This window comes from Pleurodeles waltl, chromosome 8 (assembly GCF_031143425.1).
Source record: "Pleurodeles waltl isolate 20211129_DDA chromosome 8, aPleWal1.hap1.20221129, whole genome shotgun sequence".
Lineage (NCBI taxonomy): Eukaryota > Metazoa > Chordata > Amphibia > Caudata > Salamandridae > Pleurodeles > Pleurodeles waltl.
Window position 1 is genome coordinate 197,538,747 of NC_090447.1, and position 27,042 is coordinate 197,565,788.

General features: G+C 46.2%; 1 protein-coding gene across 3 annotated transcripts in view; it reads right to left on the minus strand.

The window, feature by feature from the left end:
- Positions 1-22,948: 22,948 nt before the first annotated feature.
- Positions 22,949-27,042, minus strand: part of USP16 (ubiquitin specific peptidase 16) — a 318,997-nt gene continuing 314,903 nt past the window's right edge. For all 3 annotated transcript variants that reach the window (XM_069204074.1, XM_069204073.1, XM_069204072.1), the window contains exon 18: positions 22,949-23,315. In XM_069204074.1, coding sequence (XP_069060175.1) covers positions 23,191-23,315 — 125 coding nt within the window. In that variant the 3' untranslated portion in view covers positions 22,949-23,190. The remainder of the gene's footprint in view (positions 23,316-27,042) is intronic.

Consider the following 27,042-nt stretch of genomic DNA (forward strand, 5'->3'; position numbering starts at 1 on the left):
TCTCTCCTCCTTCCTCTTCTTCCCCTGATGTGGAACCTTCATCTCTAGGGGGTGCAGCTAACACAGAGTGGGGTGTCATTCTTGGAGTAGCTGGAGGAGGAGGGACATTGGTTGGTGTAGCAGGAGAAACTGGCGGTGGTGGCTGATCTTCTGCTGCCACTGGGAACCTTCTCTTATAATCCTGTAGCATAGATTGTAAATCCTGGATTAAGGAGGAAGGCATCTGTATAGAGTCTCTTGGCTGAGGCTCTCTTGGTTGGTAATAGTGTTCTTGACGTGAGTAGTATGGTTGGTATTGGTCATACTCATCATCGTCATCTTCTTCTTGATATTTAACGTGGAGCTGTGATGGGCTGTGTGCATCTCCGAATGGACCCTCATCATATTCCTCCCAGTCGAGTAGATGACTGGGTACTAAAGTCCATGGGATAAATGTCTGATCTAGACAGAGATGTAATCCAGACCATGGCTCGGAGATCCGGAGACCTAGAGACCTGGAAGAGGTAGGAGTGGCCTCTATCTGCCTGACAGGCACCAGTGAAGTAGTAGATGGTGTCAGAGATGAAGATGCCGTGGATGGTACTGTGGCCAGTGATGATTTTTCCATTGACGGCGGTCTTGTCGTCGATGGTCTTGTCGACGGTGGTCTCGTCGACGATGGTATAGTCGACGGTGGTTTCATCGACGACGGCTTCTTCAACGGTGTCCTCGTCGATGGTGAGACAGCCGATGACGCTGTCGTCGGTGATATTATAGTCAGCGGGGCTGTCGTCGATGGTGTTATAAGCGACGATGTTGTCGTCGTTGATGATGTTAGCAACGCACTCCGTTTTGGAGTCCTCGTAGACGGAGGTTTGATTGAGGGGCTAGGAGCCCCTACCGTTGATGTCAAAGTAGTCGTTGCTGGCGATGGTCTCGTCGATGATGTAGTGGAGACGGTAGCTGTTAATACCGTCGTCGTCGTCACGGTCGTCAACGGTGGTGTCGTTGTCGATTTGATTTTAATAGTTACCTTTCTAGAGGTAGAAGGCTCTGAGGAAGGAGAAAGACAGTAGGACTCCTTCTTTTGAAGAGGAGAGGATGGCTCAGAGGAAATTGAAGTCTGTAAGCCCTTTCCATGATGTAATTTCTGCCTCATTCTAGATTTTTCTGTCTGGCCCAGGTCCTCAGATTTGGACCTTTTGTGTGGCCTCTCTGACCCACTCTCCTCACCTGAAGTACAGGATTTCGCCTGTAACCATGTTAGGAGTCTACCCTCACGGTCTCTGAGGGTTTTTGTGGAGAAAGTACGACATATCTTGCAGTCTTTCACCTGATGTTGTGGGTAGAGACAATACAAGCAGTCTTTATGTGGATCATACACATGGAGCCTTTTCTTTCCACAGGTCTTGCAAGGGCGGAAAGGCCTTTTCTAGAAGAATCCGACATTTTTTAAATTCTTTGAGAGAAAAAAGCTTCTTAAGAAGTAGAAAACTGAGCAGAGCTCAGGGAGACTCCCTTCACACGACGTGCGGTAGAAAATCTGAGGGAAGTATCTTCTCTGGAGAGTGTTCTAGAGGGTGCTGGTGCCTGGTTGGTCAGCAGGCAGGTTTGGGTCCTTTTCACAAAAGGACATGGATAGGTTATATGAGCGATTACTATTTCCATTATAGCCTATGGCAAAAAAAAAATATTTGTCAATTATTGCTATTTTATGTACCGTGGGACTCCCACTTTGACGACTGGGATGATTCAAGCATGTGAATTTATGAAAGATCCAATACTGGATAAAGATTAGATACACACCATGTCTCTTGGATACAGATTAGATCCGCCTGTAGAGAACAGATGTAATCTAATTTACCCTTATGATGCTTTATTCCCGCAGCATTGCAAGAGACCACATGAAGTTTATGGTTAAAGACTGTGTTGTGGTAATTTTTCCCTTCGCCCGAGTACCGTTTAAGGCCCCCGCTAACCAACTCCAGTTATCCTGCTTAGGACCCCCATGAGAAGAAGGGGCATCTTCAACGAGCTGCACCACTCTTCCTCCATGGAGAAGAGAGACCTTAACATTTTCCAGGGATGAAGCGGAAGACTCTCACCCATGAAGGAGGATACTTCCGTTCACACATGGAACAGTGGGGGCCTGCAGTCTAAACAGATGAGACCTTTCTCCTAACTGGAACCACGTCTATCCCTCTACGCTGCAATTGTTCACAATTGACTAAGATAAGATTTACAATTGTTTTACAGTAAAACCAGACTTTTGTCTTTAAAGAACCAAGACCTTGCATTAGAAATACGCGAGATATCCCTACTTTCAATCAATTTTAACTCCGGTACATCTCTAAAGCAAGAAATTAACAGAGTGATTCAGAAGTAAATTCAAATCAAATAAAACTGAAAACTCAAGACATAACGTTGTCTCAGATTGCCGGGTGATGTTCTCCATCTCACAATTAGCATCCCCACCACCTAAGCCGGTCAGAATTTAAATTCAAGGTCATTGAGTTTGATTTCACATTATAAAACAAATCGGCATATGGATTTAAGGAGGACGAAACCATCTTTGCAATGGGTAGGTCATCTGAATTATCCCAAGGAGGACCCCAAGGGGGTACTAATTCAAGTTCTTCCCTGGATGGGGAAGATCCTACATCTTCCAAATCATCCAAGTCTTTGATCCTATCCTTCCTTGGGACCTTCTTATTGTCTTCCTTAGGAGAGGGGATTCCAGTAGGAACCTGGACATCAAACTTTACCTTTCTTAGTTTTTTTGGGGAAATTCGCCATTTAGCCTTTCTTCCCAACTTTTTCCCTTTTAAGGACTTTCCCATATTCCTTTCATTGTCTGCTTGCTTAATAGATCCATTCCCATTGTTCTCAGCAATCGAGGAATTGGGAGGTATCTTAGACAGCGGTAGAAAAAACAGGAACGGGACCACTGGGGTTTGTTGACACCAGGATATTCGACTGAGGAAGTGGAGTGGAAAATAAATTTTCCAAAGAATAGTCAAAACTTTCTGGTTGAAGGGTTTCCTCACAGATCAAAGGTTTAAAGGACACTTGTGAATTACCAGCCTGAGTACCCTTATTTGTGTAATCTGGATATCTGGTTAAGTTCACATTCTAATGCTTCCAAGGCACACAATGGTATACTAGGACTGATGCACCCCACTTTATCCAGGGCTTCCTTTGTGGGCATTCGAGCTTTCTCAACCAGAGTTGCCCATCCTTCTTTTGGCCCGTCAGAGCTTTGAATATAGCCAAGAGAGTGTCTTGAGAATGATCAAAGCTATTTATTGACTTTTCAAGAAGCACTAAGATAGAAGATAATATTATCTCTAAGCACTTAATGGACTCTGAAATTCCTATGTGTTGATCCGAAGGTACACTTGGGAAGTTCCCAGGAAGCATAAAATTGGGAGTCAATGAAGAAAATACTTGAGACAAAGAGGGATCAGAGAGTGCACTGCTAATGAGCCTAAGGCCAGGAGAATTGTCTCTTCCATCGGAGGACAGGGTCACACAACGAATGGACAGACTCTTTAAATCTTGCGCTCCATTCACCTCAATGTCCAGCAGGGTAAAATCCCCAGCATTGGGGGGGTGGGGGAGCGGCGGGTCCCATGTTGGTAGGAGGAAAGTTAGTGTTGGCTGCTTCCTGATCGGGGGAATTAGAGCCACACCCTTTCCACAGTAATCAAAAATATTAGAGTTTGCGTTAACTTCCTCCTTAGATGGTGGATCATCAAGTAACTTATTTTGAAAAAAAGGGAAGAATGGTGCAAGAGTTTTTTGTATTCAAGTGAGAGATACTTTTGTTTCTTAGGGGATTAGATTTAGTCTTTTTACATGCCTGGTTAAGGAACACTCTACCCATTCGGAGATGTTTAGCCGTCATGTCCTGGGGAGGAACTACCTTGGGGAATTGGCCAACAACTCAGAACCTCTACCCCTCGACCCCAATTTTCAGTTCTCTCAGGCTCTTTTATCAGCTTTAGCCATTCTTATTCAGCGCCTTAATTCCCAACTTGCTAAATTTTGAGTGCTGGAGTAGACCAGAATAGACCAAAGTAGACCAGAGTAGGAGCTCTAAGTTAAAACAGTATGAGCTAAAGTCATGAAGATAAGTGAAGCGTCAAGCAAAATTGAAAATGAACAGGTAGCGTGGGGGGCTAGGATGCGGAAAATGAATAGTTTGAAGAGTTTGATAGGAAGAATCCTAAACTTTCCCCTCACCCTCAATTCTCCACTCCAATTATCTCTGGAGAGGTACAACATGGGTACAACAGTACTATGCCGTCGTCTTGCTCCTCAGGCCCCCGACCAAGCGCTCCCAATGATTTTATTTACTCTTTGTTGTCTTTTATTGTCTATAATTGCCTTTTTGTTCTGTACTTTTACTGCCGCTTTACCTTATCAGGCCTTCTGGTAGGGCTAGCAGCATCCCATAGGGTGCCCTGAAGTCCTCACCCGTCCTCACCAGCGTTTTCTGCCCATCTTATGTCCAATATGAGCGAGGGCGATGACAAAAAGTGAGGAGCGGCTGTGCGGAGTTATGCTGAGCTTTGAGGGGGGTTCTCCATGCCCAAGGCCCCAGGCCCAGGACCCGGAACCACTGCCAGCTACCACAGCTAAATTGGCAGCCGAGCTACCAGCCAAGCCACCAGCCAACTGACACTCCGTCCTAAGCAGCGTCACTCCTGAACACACAGCACCTCAGGGCATGCCACTTGCCTGCCTGTTGCCACTGTTGGTAACGACGCGGCTCTTCCGGCTTCCTGGGGCTGCTGCAGCCGCTCCTACCGCTACCTCTGCAGCTCTGGCACTCTCCCGGAATGGCGGTGTACAGACTCAAGCCGCCCACTCGGGAAAAGAGCCTGGGGAAGGACCTGGAGAAGCTCAAGGGAGCCTCAGCTGCTGCCGCTGCCAATCAAGTCCGCAGGCCTGCAAGAGATTCCACAAGGCTCCAAAAGAGTATCCTTCAGCACATCCACCCATTAATTACTAATGCATTCCTACCTAACTGCCACACACAGTAGCTCTTCTTACCACACCAAGGCAGGATATTCTACTTAATGTACTATTAGTGCCCCATGCCTGAGCAGCCAATGCCATACAAAAATACCCCATTTGTAAACCAATACACCACACAGCTAAACACCTCACAAAATTGTCATCAGATTCATATACAGCAGAAACACACACGCTCCCATAAACTAAAAATCTCCACTCTAATGCATATGAACGTCTTTCTCTCACATCCACCCATGCTTCTAGATCACCATTAGCAACCTTGATTTGGTACTTCCACTTCAATACCCGTGTAAATGACACCCAGAAGCTGCTTCATTTGGGCAAGGACCTTGTGTCAGTGGTTAGTCCTTTCCAGAAATGCATATGTGCTACAGCATGTGGATGAGTGTCAATCCCCTCACAATCCACTCCAACAAAATTGAGACGTGTTGACTCGGATCATAAATTTGGGTTGAAAGTCAATTATAATCCTATGCCCATGTCAAAATGGAGGGCCAAAAACAAGGTAGGCCATGGCCTTCCATATCTGACCGCATATAAACAAAGGATATTCATAAAAGAAATAGGGTAACTTTTATACCACAAGTGGGTACAGAGGTGTTACTGGCTTTTCTGCTTTGCACACTGTGAATACAATTTGTCGTCTCTTGTATTCTGATACCAAACTCCTCAACTCAATACTTTTCAAATAAATGGATAATGGCAATAGCCTCTTTGAGAAGAATCGGGTCTAATTAGCTAATTCATAGCAGATAGTACAACACACCACCATTAAGATTCCTCTTTTATCAGGCATAGTCATTTAATCTCTGCTTCATTTAAAATTATTACACTTACTTCTGGACTTTAAATGGCAGGTACAGTCCTCAAAACTCTCACAATAGAATGGTTGTCTGATGTTTTTATGAGCTGGTATCTTGTACTGGGGGTCTACAAGTTTGTTTCCTGCAACCTTCACAAACATTTATGGAACACTGCAAATTTACATTTTTCGCTTTGCTACTTACTTCCATGTGAAACCTGTGACTTTTGCAACATTTTTTGTCACACAAAGAATATGTTTCTTACCTAGTACCATCTAGAGTTGGGCTCAGATGTGTGGAAGTTGTTTTTTCAAGTCACAAGGTAGCGACACTCCTCTTGCTGGCAATGCACACAGTCATTGACTCCATTGTTAAGACTGTTTTCCCGCATGGCGGGTGAGGAAGGAACATGAAGCAAAGCGTAGAATAAAGAGATGTCCATGCGAAAGGAATCAGTAACTAACAAGTACAAGTGTCCAGGGAGAAGGGTGGGCGCATATGATTCTACAGCACTACATGCCATGAACAGATGCTTACTGGGTAAGTAACATTTTCAGTTTGAGGCATGTGTGGCTGTAGATACACATGCTTAGCGTAGACTGTAGAGTAACATGGAGCACACTGGCTTTTTGACAGGCCAGTACATTTACTCAGAAATGTTTTGTAAATGCAGTGTAGTCCATGTAGCTGCTTTACATATGTCAGTTATAGATAAGTTTCCAAGGAAGGCCTTTGAAACTCGTTTTTTTACAAGTGGATTGAGCTCGAGGAGGGAAAAGTAAAGTTCTTTTAGCTTTAGCATAGTATGTTTGGATGCATTTAACAATCCATTGTTCAATGCCCGATTTAGAAATGTCCCTTCCTTTGTGAGGTTTTGAGAAAGCAACAAATAGTTGTTGTGTCTTTCTACATGATTATGTCCTGTCAATGTAATATGTGAGAGCCAGTTTTATGTCTAAAGCATGCAGAGCCCTTTCTGCAACTAAGTCAGTTTGGTGGAAAAAGACAAGTAGTTCAATAGATTGACTAAGGTGGAATTGTGAGACCACCTTTGGAAGAAATTTGGGCAAAGTACAACCCTATCCCTATCTATTTAGAAGACAGGTTCTTCTAAAGTTGGTGCCTGAAGCTCACCAACACGTCTAAGAGAAGTGAAAGTGACAAGGAATGTTATGTTCCAGGATAAAAACTGGAGGACGCAGGAGTGAAGGGGCTCAAAAGGAGGGTCCATTGACCTTGTTAATATAATACTGAGATTCCATGTGGGAGCTGGTGGCACCCTAGGAAGAATGACTCTTAAGACCTTCCATGAAGGGTTTGATGGCTGGAAATCTAAATAGGGAAGTGTGTTGCCCATTTTGTAAGTATGTGGCTAACACCGATAGATGTAACCTTATAGATGTAAAAGCTAAACCAGAGGTATACTGTAAGGAAATGCCTCCTTGGCATGGTTACCCCCTGACTTTTTGCCTTTGCTGATGCTATGTTTTGAATTGAAAGTGTGCTGAGGCCTGCTAACCAGGCCCCAGCACCAGTGTTCTTTCCCTAACCTGTACTTTTGATTCCACAATTGGCACACCCTGGCACCCAGATAAGTCCCTTGTAACTGGTACCTCTGGTGCCAAGGGCCCTGATGCCAGGGAAGGTCTCTAAGGGCTGCAGCATGTATTATGCCACCCTAGAGACCCCTCACCCAGCACAGACACACTGCTTACCAGCTTGTGTGTGCTAGTGAGAACAAAATGAGTAAGTCGACATGGCACTCCCCTCAGGGTGCCATGCCAGCCTCTCACTGCCTATGCAGTATAGGTAAGACACCCCTCTAGCAGGCCTTACAGCCCTAAGGCAGGGTGCACTATACCATGGGTGAGGGTACCAGTGCATGAGCACTGTGCCCCTACAGTGTCTAAGCAAAACCTTAGACATTGTAAGTGCAGGGTAGCCATAAGAGTATATGGTCTGGGAGTCTGTTTTACACGAACTCCACAGCACCATAATGGCTACACTGAAAACTGGGAAGTTTGGTATCAAACTTCTCAGCACAATAAATGCACACTGATGCCAGTGTGCATTTTATTGTAAAGTACACCACAGAGGGCACCTTAGAGGTGCCCCCTGAAACTTAACCGACTATCTGTGTAGGCTGACTGGTTCCAGCAGCCTGCCACACTAGAGACATGTGGCTGGCCTCATGGGGAGAGTGCCTTTGTCACTCTGAGGCCAGTAACAAAGCCTGCACTGGGTGGAGATGCTAACACCTCCCCCAGGCAGGAGCTGTAACACCTGGCGGTGAGCCTCAAAGGCTCACCCCTTTGTCACAGCACCGCAGGACACTCCAGCTAGTGGAGTTGCCCGCCCCCTCCGGCCCGGCCCCCACGTTTGGCGGCAAGGCCGGAGAAAATAATGAGAATAACAAGGAGGAGTCACTGGCCAGTCAGGACAGCCCCTAAGGTGTCCTGAGCTGAGGTGACTCTAACTTTTAGAAATCCTCCATCTTGCAGATGGAGGATTCCCCCAATAGGATTAGGGATGTGACCCCCTCCCCTTGGGAGGAGGCACAAAGAGGGTGTACTCACCCTCAGGGCTAGTAGCCATTGGCTACTAACCCCCCAGACCTAAACACGCCCTTAAATTTAGTATTTAAGGGCTTCCCTGAACCTAAGATTTTAGATTCCTGCAACAAGAAGAAGAAGGACTGCCTAGCTGAAAACCCCTGCAGAGGAAGACCAGAAGACAACAACTGCCTTGGCTCCAGAAACTCACCGGCCTGTCTCCTGCCTTCCAAAGAACTCTGCTCCAGCGACGCCTTCCACAGGGACCAGCGACCTCTGAATCCTCTGAGGACTGCCCTGCTTCGACGACGACAAGAAACTCCCGAGGACAGCGGACCTGCTCCAAAAAGACTGCAACTTTATCCAAAAGGAGCAGCTTTAAAGAACCCTGCAATCTCCCCGCAAGAAGCGTGAGACTTGCAACACTGCACCCGGCGACCCCGACTCGGCTGGTGGAGAACCAACACCTCAGGGAGGACCCCCGGACTACTCTACGACTGTGAGTACCAAAACCTGTCCCCCCTGAGTCCCCACAGCGCCGCCTGCAGAGGGAATCCCGAGGCTTCCCCTGATCGCGACTCTCTGAAACCTAAGTCCCGACGCCTGGAAAAGACCCTGCACCCGCAGCCCCCAGGACCTGAAGGACCGGACTTTCACTGCAGAAGTGACGCCCAGGAGTCCCTCTCCCTTGCCCAAGTGGAGGTTTCCCCGAGGAAGCCCCCCCTTGCCTGCCTGCAGCGCTGAAGAGATCCCTTGATCTCTCATTGACTTCCATTGCGAACCCGACGCTTGTTCTAACACTGCACCCGGCCGCCCCCGCGCCGCTGAGGGTGAAATTTCTGTGTGGGCTTGTGTCCCCCCCGGTGCCCTACAAAACCCCCCTGGTCTGCCCTCCGAAGACGCGGGTACTTACCTGCTGGCAGACTGGAACCGGGGCACCCCCTTCTCTCCATTGAAGCCTATGCGTTTTGGGCACCACTTTGAACTCTGCACCTGACCGGCCCTGAGCTGCTGGTGTGGTAACTTTGGGGTTGCTCTGAACCCCCAACGGTGGGCTACCTTCGACCAAGAACTGAACCCTGTAAGTGTCGTACTTACCTGGTAAAACTAACAAAAACTTACCTCCCCCAGGAACTGTGAAAAATGCACTAAGTGTCCACTTTTAAAATAGCTATTTGTGAATAACTTGAAAAGTATACATGCAATTGAAATGATTCAAAGTTCCTAAAGTACTTACCTGCAATACCTTTCAAACAAGATATTACATGTTAAATTTGAACCTGTGGTTCTTAAAATAAACTAAGAAAATATATTTTTCTATACAAAACCTATTGGCTGGATTTGTCTCTGAGTGTGTGTACCTCATTTATTGTCTATGTGTATGTACAACAAATGCTTAACACTACTCCTTTGATAAGCCTACTGCTCGACCACACTACCACAAAATAGAGCATTAGTATTATCTCTTTTTGCCACTATCTTACCTCTAAGGGGAACCCTTGGACTCTGTGCATACTATTCCTTACTTTGAAATAGTGCATACAGAGCCAACTTCCTACATTGGTGGATCAGCGGTGGGGTACAAGACTTTGCATTTGCTGGACTACTCAGCCAATACCTGATCACACGACAAATTCCAAAAATTGTCATTAGAAATTGATTGTTGCAATTTGAAATATTTTTCTAAATTCTTAAAAGTCCTGCTAGGGCCTTGTGTTAGTCCCTGTTAGCATTTCCTTTTAGAGTTTAAAAGTTTGGTAAAAGTTTGAATTAGATCCTAGAACTAGTTTTAGTTTCTTAAAAAGTATTCCAACTTTTAGAAGCATAATGTCTAATACAGATGTGAATGTGGTGGAACTCGACACCACACCTTACCTCCATCTACAGATGAGAGAGCTAAGGTCACTCTGTAAACTAAAGAAAATAGCAATGGGCTCCAGACCTTCCAAACTACAGCTCCAGGAGCTGTTGGCAGAGTTTGAAAGAGCCAACCCCTCTGAGGATGGCAACACAGAGGATGATGATAGTGACTTGGAGGGTGATTCCCCCCCACCAGTCCTATCTAGGGAGAACAGGGCTTCTCAAGCCCTGACTCCACAAATAATAGTCAGAGATGCTGGTTCCCTCACAGGAGGGACCAACAACTCTGAAATCACTGAGGATAACTCCAGTGAAGAGGACATCCAGTTAGCCAGGATGGCCAAAAGATTGGCTTTGGAAAGACAGATCCTAGCCATAGAAAGGGAAAGACAAGAGATGGGCCTAGGACCCATCAATGGTGGCAGCAACATAACTAGGGTCAGAGATTCTCCTGACATGTTGAAAATCCCCAAAGGGATTGTAACTAAATATGAAGATGGTGATGACATCACCAAATGGTTCACAGCTTTTGAGAGGGCTTGTGAAACCAGAAAAGTGAACAAATCTCACTGGGGTGCTCTCCTTTGGGAAATGTTCACAGGAAAGTGTAGGGATAGACTCCTCACACTCTCTAAAAAAGATGCAGAATCTTATGACCTCATGAAGGGTACCCTGATTGAGGGCTTTGGATTCTCCACTGAGGAGTATAGGATTAGATTCAGGGGGGCTCAAAAATCCTCGAGCCAGACCTGGGTTGACTTTGTAGACTACTCAGTAAAAACACTAGATGGTTGGATTCAAGGCAATGGTGTAAATGATTATGATGGGCTGTACAATTTATTTGTGAAAGAACACCTATTAAGTAATTGTTTCAATGATAAACTGCATCAGCATCTGGTGGACCTAGGACCAATTTCTCCCCAAGAATTGGGAAAGAAGGCGGACCATTGGGTCAGGACTAGGGTGTCCAAAACTTCCACAGGGGGTGACCAAAAGAAAGGGGTCACAAAACCTCCCCAGGGGAAAGGTGGTGAGACAGCCAAAGACAAAGATAGTAAAGAGTCTTCTACAGGCCCCCAAAAACCTGCACAGGAGGGTGGGCCCAGAGCCTCTTCACAAAACAATTCTGGGTACAAGGGTAAAAACTTTGATCCCAAAAAGGCCTGGTGTCGAAACTATAGTCAGTCTGGACACCAAACTGGAGACAAGGCCTGTCCCAAGAAAGATACCACTTCTAACTCCCATCCAGCTAAAACTGGAATGGCCAGTCTCCAAGTGGGATCAACAGTGTGCCCAGAGCAAATCAGGTGTCACACTGAAGCTACATTAGTCTCTGAGGGTGGGGTGGATTTAGCCACACTGGCTGCCTGGCCCCCTAACATGCAAAAATACAGGCAGCAGCTCTTAATAATGGGACAAGTGTAGAGGGCCTGAGGGATACAGGTGCCAGTGTCACCATGGTGACAGAGAAACTGGTTTCCCCTGGCCAATACCTGGCTGGACAAACTTATCCAGTCACCAACGCTGACAATCAGACTAAAGTACATCCCATGGCTATGGTAACTTTAGAGTGGGGAGGGGTCAAAGGCCTGAAACAGGTGGTGGTCTCCTCAAATATCCCAGTAGACTGTTTGCTTGGAAATGACCTGGAGTCCTCAGCATGGGCTGAGGTAGAACTAAAAACCCATGCAGCCATGCTGGGTATCCCTGAACTGGTGTGTGTCAAGACTAGGGCACAGTGCAAGGAACAGGGTGAAAAAGTAGAGCTGGAGTCTGGAAAAATGGCCCAGCCTACCAAGAGAAAAGGAAAGTCAGCTGGGAAACCAGCTGCAACACAACACCAAAAAGAGAACCTCTCTTCTCAGGAAGAAGTTCTGCCCTCTGAGGGAACTGAGCCTATGGAGCTGGAACCTTATCAGGTTGAGCTCTTGGGCCCAGGGGGACCCTCAAGGGAAGAGTTGTGTAAGGGACAAGAAACCTGTCCCTCTCTTGAAGGCCTTAGGCAGCAAGCTGCTGAAGAGTCCAAAGGCAAGAAAAATGGAACACATAGGGTCTATTGGGAAGATGGACTCCTGTACACTGAGGCAAGAGATCCCAAACCTGGTGCCACTAGGAGAGTGGTAGTGCCTCAGGGTTTCAGAGAGTTTATTCTGACCTTAGCCCATGATATTCCCCTTGCTGGGCATTTGGGACAAACCAAGACGTGGGAGAGGTTAGTCAACCACTTCTACTGGCCCAATATGTCCCAGAAGGTTAAGGAGTTTTGCCTCTCCTGCCCCACCTGTCAATCCAGTGGTAAGACAGGTGGGCATCCAAAGGCCCCCCTCATTCCACTTCCAGTGGTGGGGGTCCCCTTTGAAAGAGTGGGTGTGGACATAGTTGGTCCACTAGAACCTCCCACAGCCTCAGGAAATATGTACATCCTAGTAGTAGTGGATCATGCTACTAGGTATCCTGAAGCTATTCCCCTTAGGTCGACTACTGCCCCTGCAGTAGCCAAGGCCCTCATTGGTATCTTTACCAGAGTGGGTTTCCCTAAGGAGGTGGTGTCTGACAGAGGTACCAACTTCATGTCAGCATACCTAAAACACATGTGGAATGAGTGTGGAGTGACTTACAAATTCACTACACCATATCATCCACAAACTAATGGCCTTGTTGAGAGATTCAACAAGACATTAAAGGGCATGATCATGGGGCTCCCAGAAAAACTCAAAAGGAGATGGGATGTCCTCCTGCCATGTCTGCTTTTCGCTTACAGAGAGGAGCCTCAGAAGGGAGTAGGATTCTCACCCTTTGAACTTCTGTTTGGCCACCCTGTAAGGGGACCACTTGCTCTTGTTAAAGAAGGCTGGGAGAGACCTCTACATGAGCCTAAACAAGACATAGTGGACTATGTACTTGGCCTTCGCTCAAGGATGGCAGAGTACATGGAAAAGGCAAGTAAAAACCTTGAGGCCAGCCAACAACTCCAGAAGTTGTGGTATGACCAAAAGGCTGCACTGGTTGAATTTCAACCAGGGCAGAAAGTCTGGGTTCTGGAGCCTGTGGCTCCCAGGGCACTTCAGGACAAATGGAGTGGCCCTTACCCAGTACTAGAGAGGAAGAGTCAGGTCACCTACCTGGTGGACCTGGGCACAAGCAGGAGCCCCAAGAGGGTGATCCATGTGAACCGCCTTAAGCTCTTCCATGACAGGGCTGATGTGAATCTGTTAATGGTAACAGATGAGGATCAAGAAGCTGAGAGTGAGCCTCTCCCTGATCTTCTGTCATCAGACCCTAATGATGTCTCAGTAGATGGAGTGATCTATTCAGACACCCTCTCTGGCCAACAGCAATCTGACTGTAGGAAGGTCCTGCAACAGTTTGCTGAGCTCTTTTCCCTAACCCCAGGTCAGACACACCTGTGTACCCATGATGTGGACACAGGAGACAGCATGCCTGTCAAAAACAAAATATTTAGACAGTCTGACCAAGTTAAGGAAAGCATCAAGGTGGAAGTCCACAAGATGCTGGAATTGGGAGTAATTGAGTACTCTGACAGCCCCTGGGCTAGCCCAGTGGTCTTAGTCCCCAAACCTCACACCAAAGAAGGAAAGAGAGAGATGAGGTTTTGTGTGGACTACAGAGGTCTCAACTCTGTCACCAAGACAGATGCTCATCCCATTCCTAGAGCTGATGAGCTAATAGACAAATTAGGGGCTGCCAAATTCTTAAGTACCTTTGACTTAACAGCAGGGTACTGGCAAATCAAAATGGCCCCTGGAGCAAAAGAAAAGACAGCATTCTCCACACCTGATGGGCATTATCAGTTCACTGTTATGCCCTTTGGTTTAAAGAATGCCCCTGCCACCTTCCAAAGGTTGGTGAATCAAGTCCTTGCTGGGCTAGAATCCTTTAGTGCAGCTTATCTTGATGATATTGCTGTCTTCAGCTCCACCTGGCAGGATCACCTGGTCCACCTGAAGAAGGTTTTGAAGGCTCTGCAATCTGCAGGCCTCTCTATCAAGGCATCCAAATGCCAGATAGGGCAGGGAACTGTGGTTTACTTGGGACACCTTGTAGGTGGAGGCCAAGTTCAGCCACTCCAGCCTAAGATCCAGACTATTCTGGACTGGGCAGCTCCAAAAACCCAGACTCAAGTCAGGGCATTCCTTGGCTTGACTGGGTACTACAGGAGGTTTGTGAAGGGATATGGATCCATTGTGACAGCCCTCACAGAACTCGCCTCCAAGAAAATGCCCAAGAAAGTAAACTGGACTGTAGAATGCCAACAGGCCTTTGACACCCTGAAACAAGCTATGTGCACAGCACCAGTTCTAAAAGCTCCAGATTACTCCAAGCAGTTCATTGTGCAAACAGATGCCTCTGAACATGGGATAGGGGCAGTTTTGTCCCAAACAAATGATGATGGCCTTGACCAGCCTGTTGCTTTCATTAGCAGGAGGTTACTCCCCAGGGAGCAGCGTTGGAGTGCCATTGAGAGGGAGGCCTTTGCTGTGGTTTGGTCCCTGAAGAAGCTGAGACCATACCTCTTTGGTACTCACTTCCTAGTTCAGACTGACAACAGACCTCTCAGATGGCTGATGCAAATGAAAGGTGAAAATCCAAAACTGTTGAGGTGGTCCATCTCCCTACAGGGAATGGACTTTGTAGTGGAACACAGACCTGGGACTGCCCATGCCAATGCAGATGGCCTTTCCAGGTTCTTCCACTTAGAAAATGAAGACTCTCTTGGGAAAGGTTAGTCTCATCCTCTTTCGTTTGGGGGGGGGGGTTGTGTAAGGAAATGCCTCCTTGGCATGGTTACCCCCTGACTTTTTGCCTTTGCTGATGCTATGTTTTGAATTGAAAGTGTGCTGAGGCCTGCTAACCAGGCCCCAGCACCAGTGTTCTTTCCCTAACCTGTACTTTTGATTCCACAATTGGCACACCCTGGCACCCAGATAAGTCCCTTGTAACTGGTACCTCTGGTGCCAAGGGCCCTGATGCCAGGGAAGGTCTCTAAGGGCTGCAGCATGTATTATGCCACCCTAGAGACCCGTCACCCAGCACAGACACACTGCTTACCAGCTTGTGTGTGCTAGTGAGAACAAAATGAGTAAGTCGACATGGCACTCCCCTCAGGGTGCCATGCCAGCCTCTCACTGCCTATGCAGTATAGGTAAGACACCCCTCTAGCAGGCCTTACAGCCCTAAGGCAGGGTGCACTATACCATGGGTGAGGGTACCAGTGCATGAGCACTGTGCCCCTACAGTGTCTAAGCAAAACCTTAGACATTGTAAGTGCAGGGTAGCCATAAGAGTATATGGTCTGGGAGTCTGTTTTACACGAACTCCACAGCACCATAATGGCTACACTGAAAACTGGGAAGTTTGGTATCAAACTTCTCAGCACAATAAATGCACACTGATGCCAGTGTGCATTTTATTGTAAAGTACACCACAGAGGGCACCTTAGAGGTGCCCCCTGAAACTTAACCGACTATCTGTGTAGGCTGACTGGTTCCAGCAGCCTGCCACATTAGAGACATGTGGCTGGCCTCATGGGGAGAGTGCCTTTGTCACTCTGAGGCCAGTAACAAAGCCTGCACTGGGTGGAGATGCTAACACCTCCCCCAGGCAGGAGCTGTAACACCTGGCGGTGAGCCTCAAAGGCTCACCCCTTTGTCACAGCACTGCAGGACACTCCAGCTAGTGGAGTTGCCCGCCCCCTCCGGCCCCGGCCCCCACTTTTGGCGGCAAGGCCGGAGAAAATAATGAGAATAACAAGGAGGAGTCACTGGCCAGTCAGGACAGCCCCTAAGGTGTCCTGAGCTGAGGTGACTCTAACTTTTAGAAATCCTCCATCTTGCAGATGGAGGATTCCCCCAATAGGATTAGGGATGTGACCCCCTCCCCTTGGGAGGAGGCACAAAGAGGGTGTACTCACCCTCAGGGCTAGTAGCCATTGGCTACTAACCCCCCAGACCTAAACACGCCCTTAAATTTAGTATTTAAGGGCTTCCCTGAACCTAAGATTTTAGATTCCTGCAACAACAACAAGAAGGACTGCCTAGCTGAAAACCCCTGCAGAGGAAGACCAGAAGACAACAAATGCCTTGGCTCCAGAAACTCACCGGCCTGTCTCCTGCCTTCCAAAGAACTCTGCTCCAGCGACGCCTTCCAAAGGGACCGGCGACCTCTGAATCCTCTGAGGACTGCCCTGCTTCGACGATGACAAGAAACTCCCGAGGACAGCGGACCTGCTCCAAAAAGACTGCAACTTTATCCAAAAGGAGCAGCTTTAAAGAACCCTGCAATCTCCCCGCAAGAAGCGTGAGACTTGCAACACTGCACCCGGCGACCCCGACTCGGCTGGTGGAGAACCAACACCTCAGGGAGGACCCCCGGACTACTCTACGACTATGAGTACCAAAACCTGTCCCCCCTGAGTCCCCACAGCGCCGCCTGCAGAGGGAATCCCGAGGCTTCCCCTGACCGCGACTCTCTGAAACCTAAGTCCCGACGCCTGGAAAAGACCCTGCACCCGCAGCCCCCAGGACCTGAAGGACCGGACTTTCACTGCAGAAGTGACCCCCAGGAGTCCCTCTCCCTTGCCCAAGTGGAGGTTTCCCCGAGGAAGCCCCCCCTTGCCTGCCTGCAGCGCTGAAGAGATCCCTTGATCTCTCATTGACTTCCATTGCGAACCCGACGCTTGTTCTAACACTGCACCCGGCCGCCCCCGCGCCGCTGAGGGTGAAATTTCTGTGTGGGCTTGTGTCCCCCCCGGTGCCCTACAAAACCCCCCTGGTCTGCCCTCCGAAGACGCGGGTACTTACCTGCTGGCAGACTGGAACCGGGGCACCCCCTTCTCTCCATTGAAGCCTATGCGTTTTGGGCACCACTTTGAACTCTGCACCTGACCGGCCCTGAGCTGCTGGTGTGGTAACTTTGGGGTTGCTCTGAACCCCCAACGGTGGGCTACCTTGGACCAAGAACTGAACCCTGTAAGTGTCGTACTTACCTGGTAAAACTAACAAAAACTTACCTCCCCCAGGAACTGTGAAAATTGCACTAAGTGTCCACTTTTAAAATAGCTATTTGTGAATAACTTGAAAAGTATACATGCAATTGAAATGATTCAAAGTTCCTAATGTACTTACCTGCAATACCTTTCAAACAAGATATTACATGTTAAATTTGAACCTGTGGTTCTTAAAATAAACTAAGAAAATATATTTTTCTATACAAAACCTATTGGCTGGATTTGTCTCTGAGTGTGTGTACCTCATTTATTGTCTATGTGTATGTACAACAAATGCTTAACACTACTCCTTTGATAAGCCTACTGCTCGACCACACTACCACAAAATAGAGCATTAGTATTATCTCTTTTTGCCACTATCTTACCTCTAAGGGGAACCCTTGGACTCTGTGCATACTATTCCTTACTTTGAAATAGTGCATACAGAGCCAACTTCCTACATATACAAATGAAATAAGTAGCAAACAATGTGTTAACTTTGGCTGTTAAGGGATCAATGTGTTTGGAATGACAAAAGTGAACAAATCCCGAGAAGTAGGCCTATGTGTCTAAGAATGTCCATACGTTGTTGTGGGAGATTGAGGTAACCAAATTCTAAAACTTCAGGAGCCAGATCGCAAGGTTGAGCGATCTTGGGTCCTGGTAACTTATTTTTCCAAGGCTCTGCATGAGAGAGTCCTGTCTGAGCAGTATTTTGTGGCGAATCGCTGACAGTTAGAGGAGTGTTGTGAAACATGGTTGTTGTGCCCATTTGGGAGAGACTAGAATGAGGGTGAGAGATGTCTGTTGAAGTTTGTGACCCACAAACGGAAGCAGAGGGTAAGGTGGAAAAGCATATGGAAATATCCAAGACCAACTCATCCATAGTGCGCTGCCCTTTAACTGTGGGAACCTGGAGGCGAAGTTTGAATATTTGGAATTTTTTGCTGTGGCGAAGATGTCTATTTGTGGTTCTTCCCAATGCTGGAAGTATTGGAGGAGAACTTGCAGTTGAGTTCACACTCGTGGACTTGTTGGCATCTCCTGCTGAGATCTGCAAACTTGATGTCCATTCCCAGAAGGTACTAGGCTAACAGATCAATGTTGTAGTGGAGGGCCTACCTCGAAATTGTCTGGACTAAATGAAAAAGCTGAGGGGAGCTAGTGCTCCCTTGCTTTTGGAGATCATGCATTTGCTGTCATGTTGTCCATCTTAATGAGGACTGCCTTGCGAATGAGGTGAGGAAGGAAGGCTGCCTTTCAGCACTAGGTGGACAGCAAGTAACTCCTTGTGATTGATGTGGAGATGTTTTCGACTGGGTGTCTAGTGGCCCTGGACAATTAGATCTTAGGAATGCGCTCCGCTTCCAGTAAGGCCGTCCTTCCAACAGGTGGTGGTTGTTTCACCACTGCAGAGGCTGACAAGCTACCAACACTAGATCTTCCCATTGACCTCCACTTTAGACCATTGTTGCGATAAGCATTCCTGCCATTGATGCATGTTGAGTCTGGCAAAAAAGGAACTTTGGCTATACATGAAGCCATCATCCCGAAGAGATGCATGACTGTCCTCACCGTCACGTGTTCACCTGGCTGAAAACGGGGAATGAGTGACTGGAAGGATTGGATCCTGGCAATATGGGGATTAGCTATTCCCAGTTATGAGTCAAGAATTGCTGGGATTTTAAGGCATTGATTGTAAAGTCTAGTTTGAGAAGTAAGTTTATGGTGACCCGAATGTGCTGGAAGCACTTTTGACAAGTTGCACTTTTAATGAGCCAGTCATCTAGCTATCGAAAGACATGTATACTTCATCTGCGCCGTTGAGCAGCTACTACAGCAAGACATTTGGTAAAGACCCTGGGTGCGGTAGTGACCTCGAAGGTGAGTACTTTGAACTGGAAATGCTGAATGTTTATTACAAACCTCAGACACTGGCGATGTGCCAGGTGAATAGGAATATGAAAGTAGGCATCCTTGAGGTAGAGTGTGGCCATGAAGTTGCCTCATTGTAATATGAGGATGACATCTTGAAGAGTTACCATGCTAAAGTGCTATGAGAAAATGTACTCATTTAGGGGTCTGAGATCCAAGATTGGTCTCAGGGATCCATCCTTCTTGGAAGTAAGGAAGTATAGTGAATAGACCCCAGTGCCCTGTTGGTGGCATGTACGTGTTCTATAGCTCCTTTTTTGAGGAGTGCTTGTACTTCTTCCTTGAGCAACTGTTGATGTTGTAGGGAAAGTCTGTGTTTGCATGAAGGAAGGTTGGGAGGTGTGGAAGTGAGCTCCAGACAATAATCACGTTCAATAATATCCAAAACCCACTGGTCGGAGGTGATGCTCCGCCAATTGAGAAAGAACCCTTGTAGTCAACCACTGACAAGTGTTATGTGATTGGGGGGGGGGAGAATGAGTGGTAAGTCAGGGTTTGGTGGTTGTAGTGGATGGTTTTGTAAATCCACCCTTGCCTCTGCTTTTGAAATTGTTATCCCTATATAAGCCTCTGTAGTATCCTCTCGGCGAGATGGTTTAGATTTATGGTCACTGGTATGAGGTGGAGGTGTCATTGGAGGCGTCTTGGTCCCTGCAGCACTCCCATGGCTCTGGCTGTCACATTATCTTTATTGATCTTCCCTAGGAGGGTATCTACCGGAGGACCAAATAGATGTTTCCCATCGAATAAGGGGGCCAGGGGATTTTGCGGTACTCGAGTTTAAACTGTGAGACCTGAAGCCAGGAATGTTGGGTTAGTGATACACAAGAGTTAATTCCTCTTGCTGCAGTAGCAGCAGCCTTGAGGGCACAACGTATGGTTGTCTTACATATTAACTGATCCTCAGAGGCTATTTGAAAAGCTTGTTTCTTGTGTTTCTCATCCCTGTGGCCTTTATCTTATCTAGAGATAAGGCAGATGGAGTTAGCAATATGCCAGTGACTGTTTCACCTGCGTCAATCTTTTTACTCTCCTTATCTGGTGGAGGGGCTTCACCAGATATTTGGGAATTTGCTCTTTTACATCCATTCACCACTACTAAAGAGTTTGGTGGAAGATGACCTTTAAAATATAGGGGTCATTTGGTGATGTTTTATACTTTATCAACTCTAGGCGTTATGACCCTATATAGTACAGGGTCATTAAAAATGTCAGTGGTGTGGCGATAGCACGCCTTTGAGCATAGGCAAGCACTGTGCGGAGCGCAGTGTGTAGGAGAGTGTTTCAAATAAGAAATCCTCCTCTAGAGGGTCTCTATGTAATTGCATCTTATGGATGGTGGCAGCTCTCCCAAGTAGGTTGGAAGTAGTAGTGTCTTCTGGGGGAGAGGTTTTGGCAGGTTAGAGATCAGGGTCCATATCAGCAGGTGCGTCAGTTTCGTATGTGTTCCATGGGTCATCTTGGGTTGGAATATCCAAAGTGTCTCTGTCATCTCTACCCTTGTGAAGGAATGTAAAGACCCCTCTGGTGTATATAGTGCATGGGCAGCAAGTGAAGCAAGTGGTGAGGGTGTATGGTGAGCAGCTGATGTAGGTGTTGGGCTGATGTGCACAGGACCTGTGGCCTTGTCCATTTTCTTCATATGCTTGAGTGGAGTTGGCACATCTAAAACTTCTTCAAAAGAAAGCTGTCTCTTAGAGGTTTGGGCACCACTGTGAGGTGGTCTTGTAATTATCCGGCCCATATCAGGATGGATCATCATGTGCTTCTGTCTAGAGTCCATTTCCTCTTGTAGTCTCTGAAGAAGGGATTCAACAAACCCAGATCGAGGGGCTGCTTTGCTGGGTGCAAACGTTTTCAACTCCGACACAGACTGTTTGGGCGCCGAAGGTTTCAATTCGAAAGCAGCTGGTTTAGGTGCTGACACTGGGTGGTGTTTTGCTGCTGAAGGATTTGGCTCCAAAGCTCGACTCAGCTCTGAGGTGGGAGTGGTTGGCTCCGAAGCATATGGCTTAAATAATTTTTTCGGCACTGATCTGAGGCTGGGTGTGTCGGAAGAAGATGGTCAATGCCGACCATGGCCCGACGAAGTGCTGGCCCGGCAATGGAATTATGTCTCTTAGGGATGGGCTGTCGACCCTTTGTGGTGGTCTGCTGGAGACGAGGCGGCGGTCGCAGAGTACTCATGGCTGGTTAGTTGTGGCAGGTCATGCATCTCGATGTCAGAGCCAGAGCTATTGTCTGGGGAGAAGGTCTCTTCATTCACAGCCAATGCCTGTGCCTGTGCCTGTTGTTCTTCCTGGATATCCTCTGGTCCAAATAGGTCCGGAATTTTGTCTACGCTCCACTGAGACATCAAGCCAGTGAGTCACAAAGAGTCTTCTTGGACCTGAAGGAGCAGCAGACCTCGCAGCAGGCCTCGTCCTGCTTGGAGGAGAAGCAAAGATTACACACCTGGTGAAGGTTGTTGGGGGGGTATAAAGAGTGACAGTGGACAAAATCTTGAAGGCGTCAGATTCATCACTGAGTGGACATGATGCAGAGGGAATGCCTAAAGATGGGAGCAGTGCACCGAAGTACGAAGGTCAACGGTTGATGCGGGTCACCCTGAAAAAGCTGACATTGTCGAACCAAACAGGATAGAGAGAGGTGAGCAGTTGAGAACAATACGATGGAGCAGGTATATACCAAAAAACTGTATCACGACATGTCGAACCAGAGCAGAAGAGGACACGTCCAAACCCGACAGCAAAGAAAACAACTTAACAATGTCGATGACTATGCACATTGCCAGCAAGAGGAGGAGTCACACAACCTTGTGACTCAAAAGACTTTCTTCAAAGAAAAACAACTTGCACACATCCGAGCCCAACACTAGATGGCAGGATTATTCTAAGCACTGGAACATACAGCCACACATGCATCAAACATTTATCAAAATAGTTCTGCAAAACATACTTCACACAAAACAATTAGAGTTCCTCTGCTGTTATGAATAGCGTAGCATTACATATGGTAAACCTGTAGAGAAATATTCTGCATACATTATGAGCTTGGCTGGGTTCAATCACAGTACAAACTGTTGCGTCATGTGGTGAAAGTACTCTTGCAAGGTGGTAGAAAAATACTGGGGTGATGGTAAACTAGAATACTTAATGAACTTTATGAAGAGCAAAAATTTACTGGTGGAGAAAACTGCTGACCCAACTATACAATTCTTTGTAACTAACATTCTGGCTGACTTAAGATTACCTAAAAGTAGCCAAATTACTTGTTTTTTCTCCCCTTTCCTGATGTGCATTATAACCAAATATGCTGCTCATGAAATGTTGCTTTGTCCTCAATTGTAGATCATCCACAGAAGAGGTAGATTTACAACTAAAGGAATTCTAACTGGAAAATGTACGTATGCCTGCAAGTTTTCTCAAAATGTGTTCCCTGTGTTCACCTCACTGACAGCTATATGGAATATGTTATACCTCTTAACTTGCCAATGTATTGACATTAAAAGGACTATAAATATCAAATAGTCGTCCCGTATAGAAATTTACCAAAATAAATGTTATCAGCAAATATATTCAAACGGGAAAACATTTCTGAAACTTCTGAAAACAGTAGGTTTATTTAGAAGAGTTGGTTCAAATTATCTCACTATTTTAAATTCACAATGTCTGTATACTAATCTTTCTGGTATGGACAGTGGTTAACGTTTGTTTTAGGTTAAACACTTAAATGAAAACATCAATTATAAATAGAAGGAAGCAATTGGAGTGAATCAAGGACATTGTATTTATTACTCTAGTTGAACAAATATAAAATGTTAACAAAAACATGATTTTTTTTTATAATCCAGTTAAGTTTGCCATAATTTAATGACCTTTCATCTGATATATTTATATTTACGTCAGTATCAATCAAAAAGTCTTGTGTTTTACAACTTTTCTTCTTTTTGATGCATATCCGAAACTTTTAAAGAATACAGTTCATAAAGCAATCTATTTTATGGCAACCACTACAGTATTCTTTCATAGAAGAGGAGGTAGGCTTGTGAAGTCAGCACTCTATTCAAAGGCACATCTTGCACATGAGTGTCACTAATGTGATACCATCTTCCTTTTGTTGGTTCAGTCTCCAGAACTGTAAGAAAAAAAATCTGCAATGAAATTCAACACACTGTGTTTCCTATATATATATCAACCATTTTATCTGGCAATAAATAAAATAAGTTATTTTCTTTATAAGAGCTCCCCGAAGAGCTTAATTACTTTTGTTAGCAACCAGTGGAGTCCTTGAGCACCAACACTGACTTACAGACAAAAAAAAAAAAAACACAAAATGGATACATGCTTAAAGTGTTGCCCTTCCACACACCATATGACACTGCATCCATACAGCAACCTCAGAAAACTATACATTGATACAAAAGTGATCACTTCTTTTCTTAAATGGTAATTTCAGTCCAAGTTCACAGACCCAGATTGGAGTCTGCAAACTTAATATAACTAAAAAAAGAAAATTGTGACCCACTATGCATGCATGTCCACAGAGGGCAAGGAGCTCTCCCAGATCCTTCTATTCCCAGGGCATTTAGTGGTACTGGGGATGGTAAAGGCCTAGTCAAAGTCATCCACAAAGAGTGGCCTGTGCAGAGTTCTCCAGAGCCTGCAACAAAGTTAATGGCATGAAGGTTGGTGTAGCCAGGAGTCTGCTGTGCTCGGCCTTTGCCTGTATAAAGCTGATTCATTGGCAACGGGTTTGCTGAAGGACAGGCTAGACTCACATAGCCAGCTGCACACAGCCAAAGCCCATAAAGGACATGAGATGACAGCAGGCTAGGATCTGTAACTAGAGCTCAATTTGCAATGCAGAAGGCCACGCTCAGCAAACTCAGTGGCATGGGGACATATGCCAAGAGACAGCTGTGTGTAGAGGCTACCGCCAGGCCCTGCATCAAGAGCGGCTTTGCAAAAGCCATGCAAAGCAAGCTTGAACAATTCTGTGAGAGTGCAGGTACTGGTCCTTCACCAAAAGCCCAATGTGCACGGCTGAAGGCTACGCCATGCACTAAACCAATGCTGCCTAATGTCAACAGCTGCGACTGTAGTGGGGGTAAGTGCAGGGTTTCGGTCAGCTGCCCTAGAAACTTTACATCCCAGCAAGTAGCACATGGCCCAAAGCTGCACTAAACAGCTCTCAGAAGAATGGGCGCTTGGAGAAGGTTGTAGAGGAAGGCTATGGGCAGAGGGCTCTGTAGTCTTGCTTCACCCCATCCTTCCAGCATCAACTGCATATAGCGTTGGGCTAAGTTCTGTTCCTCTGATGAATAGTATTGCATTTAACCATCTATTTTATTCTTCTTCTCATGCACACACTCCACATCAGACAATTCTCTTGTCACTGATGTCAATAGAAATGTCATCAGTGGTGCCATATGCAAGGTCTTGAGAAGGGCAGGTGAGGATTTGGCAGGAGTCATTAATAACAGTGTGTGCGGCTTAATGTAGCTGGTGTTAGGTTCTGCTCTACAACTATAACATCACTTTAAAAGTGATATTTTCACAGAATGTCTGAGCTTTTCATATACAAATATCAATGTATCATGAAGGAAGGCAAGCTTACTCAGAGCACCCAACCCCATCCTTTCCAAACTTGCCTGCAATAATAGCTATGGGCGTTCCCTGCACTAGCCTTATCTCCACACAAAGCAGGGGTGCATGGGTATTATCCATATGCTGCAAGCTCTGTGTGGATATGTCCAGCCCACGCACCACCCAACCCATTTGTGTATGATTTTAGCCATGCTGTGTTAGGCTTACGCATGCCCACATTCCACCAAACCGCCATTGTACTGCTTACGGCCATGCACATCAAGCTCTGAGCACCCAACCTCTGTGTCAATCATAATCTACAAATTTCATCTGTTTTTTTCAAGATTCACAAGCAAAATTAAATCCCATAAAGTGTTTAAAATAATAATAAATAAATAATAGCAAGTAAATAGTTTGCAAGCTCTGCAAGGAAACTCAAGCGCTTTCCTTTAATTTTTTTCAGGGAACTCCTCACATCACTGAAGTGAAGGAATGCTTAGTTTTTCACCTTCTGCAATGGCTGCTACAAGGGAATTTGTTTTTATTGCGGGCAGCCAATTAGCTCACTCAGGCACTCGGACCCACCTTGACGCCTCAAAAGTGCATTGAATGGTGGGAACAAAAAAGTCCCTCGTCCATTCAGATTCCTTGCTTTTAATTTTCTATGATTAGATTTTGTAAAATCAAAATCACAAACCAACTGTCAAGATATCTATCAATTTGCTTAATTTGATTTGTTTCCTAGCTGAACAATTAACTTACCTCAAGTAACGTTTCTTTCTGGTAGATACTTTACCTAACCACAGATTGTTCACCATGGAGTACTCCCCAGGTGACAGACTGCACCCTGAAACTTCTTAAACCAGTGTGTTGCCCCGGATGTGACCAAGCAGAGCCGCATAGAAGCACCACCCCTGCATGACGACATCAGTTTCCTGCCTTTTACCTTTATGCTCCCTCAGACGAAGAGCATGAAAAATGCTGAATAATGGAATAATAACTTGGGACCCTTTGGTATGATAAAAGAGACCACTGAACTGAACGGGCAGATGGGAGGGCAATGAGGACTCTGCGGTTAGCAGAGTATCCACCAGAAAGATCGTTACCAAAGGTAATTAACTTGTTCTTTTGATGGATACTTCTAACCACAGATTTCTCAACTTGTACTATATACCAAGGCCGTACCTTCCTAGGTGGTGGGTCTGATGAGTGGGCACAGTCCAAAATGCCTTACAGGAATGAGCAGGAGAAACTTCCTACATGCTGTAATTGGTTGTCATTGCAGTAAGGCTTTGTGCACTGATGCCAACACTGAAGCCTGACAGATGTCAAGAACTGGCAGTCCACAAGTTAATGCAGTTGTAGAAATATCAGCCCTGGTGGAATGAAACCTCCGATATTCTGGGGGCTGTTTCTTGGCCAATCCACAGCACACCTTAAGGCAGTAGACTCGCCACCTCAAAAAAGTCCTCTTGTGCATAGCCTTTCCTTTCTTTGCTCCGGAGAACCCCACAACAAGATGATCATCCACTTGACCGTCCATGGTATGATCAATATAAAAGTTTAAAGCTCTTTTGGGGTCCAGTCAATGAAGCTTTTCCTCTTCTTTTGAGGGGTGAGAGAGAGCAAAGAAAGCAGGCAGAGTGATGGATTTGCCAACGTAGTAGGGAGTGTCAACTTTTGGCAAGAATGCCACCAAGTCCTCAGCACCAACTTGTTAGGGAAAAAGGTGGTATATGGTGGTTGCACTGAAAGTGCCTGCAGTTCACTCATATGACGACTGCAACGGGGAAACCATTGTTTAATGTGAGAAATAGAACAAGCAAGTATGCATGAACATGGACTGAGATATGTAAGTATCAAGGCAATGGTGAGGCATTATTAAATGGCAGCAAAGGCTCTCAGGAGTGGGCTCTGACTGAAGAATTTCAGTCAACACATTTGTTTTCATCTCGATGGAGAGCAACTGCAAATACAGTAACTCAGCTGCTGCCTGAACCATCACACCAAATAAGGCTTTCTTTCTTATGTCGGTGGCCAATGTTGGGAGTTAAGTTCAGTTTCAAGGGAAGTACCTAGCCCAACTGCAATCTGCAGATCTAGAGATAGTGCATCATCAGAATAAGGGGTGATTAATTCATCCCCTTTCACGTTGTCATCATCATCCTCATTAGTGTCCTCAGGGGTGAGATGTATCTCTTGTACATGCTCAGAATGACAGCCAAAAATAGTGGAGCCTCTGCTAGTAGTTGCTTCAAGATCTCTGATTACAGTTG